Raw genomic sequence first — 9866 nt, forward strand, 5'->3', positions numbered from 1 at the left:
CTCCCTCCCTCCCTCCCTCCCTCCCTCCGCTCCCCTCTTTTAGGGTAAACACGAGGTCAGTTTGTTTCGTAAGCCGCACTCCGGTATGCACGCTAGTGGCATTTGCCAATTCGCTTGAAATCTGTCCGAATTTCAGGTGACCGTCGGAGCACGGAATGATTAAACGAAACTTTTGGTATCAAACGAACTTTCTCTCTTTTTTTTTCCATCACGACGCGACGCAGGGACAAGGACAATAATAGATCTTGCAATATATCATTTCGACAAACGGCAAAAGTTCCCATCTTTCTCAAACGGATTAGATCTAAATCCCAAAGTTCCTCGTGTTATAGAATAATCTTGAAATATTTTAGCGACGAAGAGGCATGGAGTTGACAGAATTATAAGAATTCTGCCTCCGGCGAAAACGTGAAAAATGCGTTCGCATACGTGTGCATTTACTCCTTGTGCGACGAGAGACATGGTGTGTGCGTCAGAGCGGCATCGAGAGGAAGCCGGAGGTCTCACTTGATGTGCTGATTTCGCCATTTTCTAGCGACGGACGTAGTGCAAAGCGCACGTGTGGAAATGTAAATTATAATAGAAGCGAGAGAAGAGGACGATGAAATTTTGGGAGAAAAAAATCTGTTCGCGCTAGCAAATCTCATTACTAGCGTAAATAGAGTCGTTCAATATACTGTAACGTAAAAAAAGAGTTTTAATTAAATATGCCATATTTTTGCTAGTATATTTAGTCCCATTACCAGCGCAAATACGGTCGGTTCAATATTATAATGTAAAACAGAGTCTTAATTAAATGTACTACATTTTTGCTTAGCGTATAACTTTTTTTACATCAACGCGAAAAGTTTTCAGAAACCGACAACGTAAGAACTGGATCAGTAGTGAAATCTCGTAGACTCGTAGTGAAATTTATTCTACACCGTTCCTCTGAAATACGCATTTCCTTAGTTTATACATTCCTCTTTTAAACAGCTTTTATCGACGCGTTTAAGTCCGTGTAAAACCGAAGGACGGGACGGGAGAGCCGATCGCCATCATTAAATTTCAAAGCGTAACGTGAACGAGCATTACGAAGAGTATTTCGTATGCGCTGGAAGCATCGCATGTTGGAACGCGTATGGTAGTTAGGTTGCGCTGCCAGAAGATATTCAAAGCTATTCCGAGGCGAGGCATCTGACAGCGGTTTCGGCTTGTCGCCGGAGGAGGACCGTGTGACATTGTCGCGTAGACAGAGAATTTGCGAACTGTGCAAGAGATTAGGCGTAGTTTGAGAGAGGCTTACAGACAGGACGCTGGCGGCTTAGGGCAGCTTAAAAATCATAAATCCAAGATTAATTGAGCGCTTTCTGTCCTCGAGTGAGATAAATTATTTATCTCACGCCTCATCGGTACGTCGACGCCTTCTCTCGCGGCATCTTTCCCCCTTCTCCTCCCCTCCATCCTTTCCCCTCACGCCTTACATTATGCAAATCCACACACTGTTTCCTTATATCGCGTATTACACGGCATTCTCGTGATAACGTCAAAGTAATCGCGCGCGAAGCTCTTGCATATCTCATCATACGCCTCGTGTAAGCGCATTATAATACAATGCCTCGCCCAAACGCGAAGCTATTTTTCATAATAGCAAACGCACGAAGAACGGGCGCTGAGCGATATTTTCGCTTGGTCAACTCTCTCCAATACGAGATTTCATCTCGGCGGCCGAGAGGCCTGATTATCGTAGAAACGATGTGATTTAAGCACTGATGTAGAAAAATCGATACAGAAGTTTGATCGTCTAATAATATACCTATATTATATACGTGTGCGGTATGCTCTTACAATCAATCTATATATGCCGATTTTAGCAGAAAAAGAAGTAATTCTACTGCAATTATCATTGATAAGCTCTGTGAGAGCTTAACGTTGCTCATGTAACGAGTTAACCAGTGACGTCAATCGCCCATCATCTGGGTGCATTCCTCAATTTTTCGGCGCGTGTACCATTTCTAAAGCGCTTAAGCGATAGCGGGAGAAGACGGGTGCGGGCGGCAGACAGGAGGCTGCTGCCAATAAACTATAAATTTCGAGCTGGAAGCCCGGAGAAAATCCCGGCGCAACGTGTTAGTGACAACTGAGAGGATCTGAGAAATTCGCGCGGGCTTTAATTCTCGCTTTTGTCTCCGCTTTTTATAATTTGATACATTTTCGATAGAAAATGTATCTGTTAATATCTGTATCTGTTAATATCTCGTCTGTTTTGTGAGCAAAGTAAACGATACATAACATATAATTTTTAAACTGTGTACTTTTTACAGAAGATGCTATAAGAATCCGCTAACTGGTCGATCGCCGTATGACTTTGTGGTCTGCATTTTTCATCGCGATGCCTCCTTCAATCGGCTTTGTTGGTTGAAGAAACAGAATAGATAGCGAGTAATCGGTATTTTTCAATATTTGTCGGAAAAAATTTATGCGGAATAACGGTAAAGCTGATGATTTGTAAAAGTCGATTTGCGTAAGTCAGATTGCGTTGCTTCAATAATTTCTTGCTACCGGGATTCAAAGGCAGATTTGAATAGATTTGGTACAATCTTACACAGATCGCGCAGTTCTGTATCGGTAATCGAACACGAAAATCAATTGTGAACAAAGACGGTAATGATGCGAAATTGTTTCAAACAGAAATCACCGTTCGTTTTTGTCTTGCATTAATTCGTCTCTTAATTGTGTGATTTTTATCTCAAACATGTATATATTATCAACATTCGTTTCTCGGCTTATCAAAACCTAACGTTCTGTGGAAGAGGAGCTCCTCTAATTGTAATTATTTAATTCAAAAGTAAAACTCACCTTAGTATCATTGTAAATAAGCCGCAGATGAAAGCGCTTTAAGATATCCAATTCGTTGACGCGCTCGACCGCCAATTTGGCCGCTTGTAGCTCGCTGGATCCGTCCGGCCTCGGTTTCAACCCCTGCGTCATCTCAAAGAGACCCAGGATGGTTATATTTGTCTTCTCCATCGGCGTCGTTACATCGATCTCCGTTCTGCCGTCGGAATCGTTCCTATCGCGTGTCGCGCTGTCGAACTCACTGTCCGCGATGTTCGCAGTAGTCACCGCGAGTTTTTCGTCGAGTTTTTCGTCGAAGTTAATGCCCGAGAAATCCGACGTACGTTCTTTCGGTACTTCATTGCCGGATAGCCACGATTCGTCGTAAGTAACATTCCGCTTCGCGTCCATCTCCGTCGTCTCGTCGCTATTGTCCGCCTCGTTCATCTCGCTTACGACGTCGTCGTCGGAGTCGTCGTCGTCGTCGTCGTCGTCGTCGTCGTCGTCGCTCGTCTTGCGACGAAGCACGTCTCTGCTGGGACTCTTTGGTAAGTCGGGAAGCACGGTGTACCATGTAGATGTTTCTTCAAGTACGTCCTCCTTGTGCGGGCCGAAGTGTCGCCTGTCAAACTTTTCGACTTGCGCCGGCACCGCCGGCGACTTGTGATTGATTTTTACGGGAAATTTCTGAGAACCCTCGAAGCCGGTGAAAGGCGCTTCGCTGTCGACGTCGATATCGGTATCGCTGCTGCCGTTGCCAGGCGTCGTCGATACTTCGCCCACTCGCGCGAAATGATCCTCGTCCTCGTACCCTCGATCCTCGCTCGTGGACTCCTTCGCTTCGCCGAACTTCTTTATTCTAATCACCGACACGTCGTCATCACTCGACCTGGAGCACGCGACGTTACGACAATTCGCCGGGCGGATTTCCGCTCCATCGATATCCAAGGAACTGTCAACGTACTCCGAGTCGGCATCGGTCCGATTCTCGATATCCGAAGTTCCGTCGAGTTCGACTTTGTTCTCGATTGAGATGACGCCAACATCGAAGTCATCGGCAGCTGCATCGAACGCGATTGCATTGACGTTTGAATCGCTCGCGTTTGCGTTCGTGAACTCATTACGAACGTCATTTATTACGACACCGTCGCTCTCGCGAAGCCGATCGGCCGGGCTCCGAGATCCGCGTGCACCCGCGCCACCGCCGCCGCTTTGATTATCAAGCGCGTATATATTGCGACGATCTAAATGAGTTTGCCTCGCGGTCCAGAAGCCGCCAATCCCGCGATCGCTTCGATCACTCGCGAGATCGTCACGGCGCTCCGCCGCAACGTCAATATCGCGCTCATTCAAGGCCTCGCTCTCCCGCAAACTTCGATGGGCCGAATAATCGCTCGTGCGTTCATTCGCAACGGGAGTTTCGGCGAATAAATTATCGGCGTTTAGACCCGCTCGCTCTGCCTGGAAACTGACTCTATTGCGATCTCGTCGACTTCTCGTTGGCTCCGTCGGTTGACTGATACTTGGAGCCGCCTCGCGCGAATGCAACCGATCGATCGAAACTTCGATTAATGCGTCCTCGGCATCGCGATCGGGAACGGGGATCTCGGGTGGATTGCCGGCACTTGGGCGTGATCCGTCTAAAATCGTCAAGCTTGCTTCATTATCACTATCGCGAAATTGGACTTCGTTCACAGCCTGATTCACCGTGTAATAAGGAGTAACTTGAAGCGTCGGCGCACCATGTCGCTTCTTGACCAGATTGCTCAACCATTTCTTCACACTTTCTTCACGCTGCTTCATACTTCGAAAATTGCTCCCGTCACGAATCTGTCGAGTTTTCGCAGGATCGCCTAATCGATCGTCGGATTTCCGTTTCGAATAATTACTCGCATAATTAGGACGCACTCGATGATCATCGCCGCGTTGATCGTTATTACGGCTCGCGAGGATATCGTCGTCGAAATAAGCTTGCCTCGTCACTGACGGCTCGGATCCATCGCGGTCCCTCTGAGTTTTCAGCGAATCACCGGGATGATCGTCACTGGCCACGTCGCTAGCACTTTGACCAGCCATGCTTGAAGCTTCGTTTTCGCGTTGCATCCATTCCGGGATCACTCTGGGAGCGTCGAGGTCTCTCCGCTCCGGGTATCTCCGTGCCTCAAGGTAACGGGGAAGCGCGCTCAGGTCACGGCTCTGGAGCCTCGTCTTTTCGTCGCACGATAAGGCTGTGCGGAGAGAGGTAAGGCCGAGAAGGAGGAGGGTCAGGCAGTGGCGTGCCTGAAGGGCTTCGGAGGAAGAGAACAACAGGAGGAGACGAGAGAAATGCCACCGCGTGCGGACGCGCGTCATAATCAGTCGTCGATTCTGTGACGACTCGAGGCGCTCTTCCGGTTCCTCCTCATCTGCAAAAGAAGAGAGATCGTGTCGTGAGATTGACTCCGAATCAGCGCGAGGTATGTGTCAAATCGATAGCGCGCGTTATACAATATCATATATCACACGGATTGTAAGTGCGATTGAAAATAAACAGCTTTTCGCGGGTAATCAATTTTTGTCGTGACTTGATCTCGAAGCGATCTTAATTTACTGAACGCAATATAATATATAAATCGTTTTTCTGCAAATATATTTCCTCTATACATTGCCGAATGCAATAAATTCAGATGGTATTCTTCGTTGTATACATGGAATCGATATATCGAATTCGATAGTTTTTATTACGTTCATCCTTTCTATCTCCGAGATCGAAAAAGTACTTGCGGATAAATCAGGTAACTCGCTGTACAGACAAGTAACTCGCGAAACTATTTGAGCCTCTCGCTATTTATAGGCAAAAAGTTTATTCACTCACATTACAGATACCACTCTCCACCCAGCATCAAAAGCCCCCTCGCGTATATCTCGCGTAAAGAAAAGTTTCGTCGTTTTTCTACAGAAGTACTTTATATTTAATCCGCATTTGCAAAGTTCTCGTCTAAGATCCGTTTTTACGATAGAGATTTTCACGCGTGTATAACGCGCCCTAAATTATAATTTTCAACAATTATCGGGACTCAGCGATCGGTAACGAAACTCGCCCGTGTAATTGGAAAATAAAGTAATCTACTAATGGAAATATTCATACGTAAATTCTGGACCGGCTAACCCGATATCAGGCCGGGCCGATTTTACACTTGGAGGATTCGATGTTCTCAATTCCATATATAATAGGCTTACAGGAATGAAATAATTTTATGAAATTGGCAAGCAAGCACAAATGAAATTCAGATGGAGGTATTACGTGCCAGGAAATATAATTGCGACACTGTATTACATTTACGAGCCACTTTGGGGCTTCTCTTTAATTACGCTAAGAATTTAAAGCTCTGAAAATCCCCGTATCAGAGCTCGTTAATCTCGTTCCTTTTTTTGCACGGATCTTACACTTGCGTATGAAGCGAGCGGTAATAGGTAGATTTAATTGTTAACATGTATATTTTATATCTCAGAGCGTGTGCACGGGTAAAACTTGTTTGCACATTAAGCATCCAGATCAATGAAAATATCAGTTATTATTGTTAACGTGTAATATCATTTGTAACGATAATATCTGATAATACTTGTTTATTAAAGGAGAGAATAGAGAGCAGTCAATATTCATTTTTATGAACAATAGAATTTATCCGCGCGCGGAATATCTAACAATATCGAAGTGTGTTTGAAAATATGTTTCACGGGGGTAAGATTGCGAAAGAAAAGCGGTCAAACTAAGCTGCCGTAGTAATTCGATTTCCATCGGCTGGTAATGGGGTCTCGAATGAGATTAGAGAAGTCTTCGAGGTTGAGGGCGTTTTATCTACGTCGTTATTACGCGGGCGCGAAACGGGATGTAGAAAGTTAAGTAAAATTTGTACCGAGAGATAACGCGTGACAGTGCCTGTCATTGCGCGAATACAGACCGCAGGGAGATCAACATCTTTCACAATTACGGCAAGTCGATGCTCGGCGCAGGTAAGTGTCCAGCGGCATTTACCGCCCCTTTGTCGCAGTCGAAAGATCCATTAAGACGTAATACGGTTACACGGTAGTATCGGTGCGCTAGTAACGCTGTTAGCTCCCAAACTGTGTTATGAAGGCGCACGAAATGTTTCGAAGCGCGGACTGCTGTCCGACCCTTCCTTTTGTTCTCTTTTTACATCGAAGGAAAAAGAAGTTTGGGAGTTATATAGCATGTTAGCACGAATCTGATATTACGTCTTGTAATTCTGTCACGCTACTCTTTCTTTTTTTCGTCTCGGATCGGAATTACGAGATTTTGCGGAACGCGGCGCTTGTCTCCTGTTGAAAAAGCGAGTCGCTCGTTTGGTGAAACATACTTGTTCTCGCAAACTCAAAAACTTCGTCGCGTAATCTGCTTAATGCTGGCGCAATGTGATGGGAACAACCACGGTACGAGAATCGCAATAGGTAGCTTAACGGACTGGCTAACTTTTCACTCGGGCAATGAAATTGTTGACCTCGCTTAAATGTTATTTTAAATACACATCACACAACTAGACGACGGTATAACAAACTGAAATAACAAGATGAATGCAATTCATTTTATACGCATATATTATTATACCTCTGGCAATCTGTTGCTCGTGCAATTTTTGCTATGAAATAAAATATTTTTAAAAATGTGATCTCTGAAAGATATAAATAAAAATTAAATAATTATAGTTAATTTTTTCATAATTGCCTTTTGCTTTGAGTGACTTTCAGTTAAAATTAAACAATTAAATTATGTTTGAATAGAAATTTCTCTCTTTCTCTCTTCAATAATGGATAGATTGGAATTAATCCAATCTATCATATCGTTTTTATTATATTTCCATTACGATTAGATGACAATATACATTTATAAATACGTATATAAAATATCTAAAAGCTCGGACATATATATTGTAGATTTCAGATGATTGTCAGATTTCAAATAAAGTTAATATGAACCGATGACAGCTAACAAAAAGAATGATAAATGGTTGAAAAACATTAATGTCGGAAATACCGGCAGAGAAGAATACATTTCTCCTATAAATACATTTTTCTGCTTGCGGCTATTTACTTACATATCGCACGAGTCTCTTTTCTATTCTGCTCTCTAATTCCGAACAGAAGGTTAAGCATTCTAAGAAGTTTAAGATACAGAGGCTTTAGAATAATAATTAACAACTATTATAAAATATACAAAAGTCTAGCGATAGTAAGTGCCTCAATCGTGTGTGTATTCACTTTTTAAATCGTACATACACGCATTAATCCCGGTTTAACACCCTCCGCTATAACGAATACAACTCCATTTAGTCGTGCGCTATTAATCATGATCAATACCCTTCTCTCTTCCCTTTCTTCTCGTCGACCTTATAAATCATTTTATATTTATGAGGCACAATTCTGGACTATGTCATTATTTACTCCCCGTCGGCCAGGAGTATTATCTTGCCCGCCCCAATAAAACTGTTTTATTATGACGTTCTCCCGCGATAGACGAAGGGTGGCACCGATACTCCTCGTCTGGTTGACATAAGAGCGGAAGATGCGAAGTCTCGCGGAGGGGTAGATATCCATCGGACCCCTGACCTACCGTAAATTGCGATCGTGCGTCCCGTGTATGTCTCGATAAAGGGTGGGGCGGGTTGATTCAATTCGAACGGAGAGACGGTGAGTGATGTGTATAGGACGGACAGTTCCGGTATTTCTCCTATATGTCGTCCATACCGGAAGTCGAGGATATATGTACGGTGTGTCTGATCAAGAAATGTCTCAGATACCTCGTGGTGTCCGCGGCAACGGTGCAACGGTGCCACGAAGTCGGAAATGCTTTCGGATGTCGTTGCGGCAAATTATTTGGCAAATCCCATTTTCAAATCGCTATTATTGAACTTCGCGTGAAGTTACCATTGCCGCAAACTTGATTACAAATCGTGATTATCTTTCTGATTCCGTGAGAATAAGGATTCTCAAATCTGAAAATCCATTCCTGGAGAAACTTAAATAAAAAATTTAATAAGTAAATTATTACGGTGTGAGTTTGCTATCTCTGGTATTCAGAGTCCCTAGAGGAATTTCTTCGAAATTATGTGTGGGACGTGAATATTGGCTTCTCGAACATCTACTTGCATTGAAAACTTACTGTGATAAACTAGATAAAGTCAAACAGGTAATGAAATTGAATATTCATTACATTATATCAAGTATACATTTTATAAATGGAGATCATATCTCAATGTAAAATCACATTTTTTACATCTAATTTGCCATTGATATTCAGTTTGTTAAAATAGTTTTTTAATTATAACTTTATTGTTATAATTACATTAATTATAACTATTATTGTTTGTTAGTTTGATACAATATTTTCTACAAATATGTTTTTCTTACGACAAAATCTTCCGAGAACAATACAATACATAACGGATAATGGTAGTAACCAGCAACTAAAAGAACAAGAAGAAGAAGAAGCAGAAGAAAATGCAAAGAAGCCGCATGAGAAAAGATTAGAGGGATGAAGAGATCCAGACCTTTAAGTAACCTACAGAGAACTCCATTCTCCTTAACGATTGTAAAAAACATCTCGGAAAATTACTTTTTGTTAAGCAGTTAATGGCGGAGATTGAAGGTAAACCTAGAAAAGATTCTGTTCGTTTCAACTATTAAAAAGATCTAATTTTCGCAATATCGACTGAACTTTCAATTTATTTTCTTATACGCGGTTTCATTTTTTAGCTAATTAACTGATTTTACAAATACAATATATTTGTATAATCTGACGTAAATTGTAACTTTTGATAAAACTATCAGTCCTGTTATTTAAATTGAAGTGACGGACGTGACTCGATGCTTAATGCGGAAACGTTTTGATAGACTGATGTATTCTGCTCTCTCTAAACTTCTTGCTAGACAAATGTGGCGTATTCCAACGAGACGATCTACAGAAACAGTAGACAAGTCCGACATGTGGCTGAGATTAAATTTGAGCTTACGGAAACGTTTTCGTCAAAGTTAGTCAGATAATCATTACAAGT

The 9866-nt window shown here is 42.7% G+C and overlaps 1 protein-coding gene across 1 annotated transcript in view; it reads right to left on the bottom strand.

The window, feature by feature from the left end:
- The window catches only part of LOC105458495, a 60747-nt gene extending 55578 nt beyond the window's left edge, over positions 1-5169 (bottom strand). The window contains exon 1 of the mRNA XM_011703838.1: positions 2839-5169. Within this exon, the coding sequence (XP_011702140.1) occupies positions 2839-5169 (2331 nt within the window). The remainder of the gene's footprint in view (positions 1-2838) is intronic.
- Between the last annotated feature and the right edge of the window lie 4697 nt (positions 5170-9866).

This window comes from Wasmannia auropunctata, unplaced genomic scaffold (assembly GCF_000956235.1).
Source record: "Wasmannia auropunctata unplaced genomic scaffold, wasmannia.A_1.0 LD334508.1, whole genome shotgun sequence".
Lineage (NCBI taxonomy): Eukaryota > Metazoa > Arthropoda > Insecta > Hymenoptera > Formicidae > Wasmannia > Wasmannia auropunctata.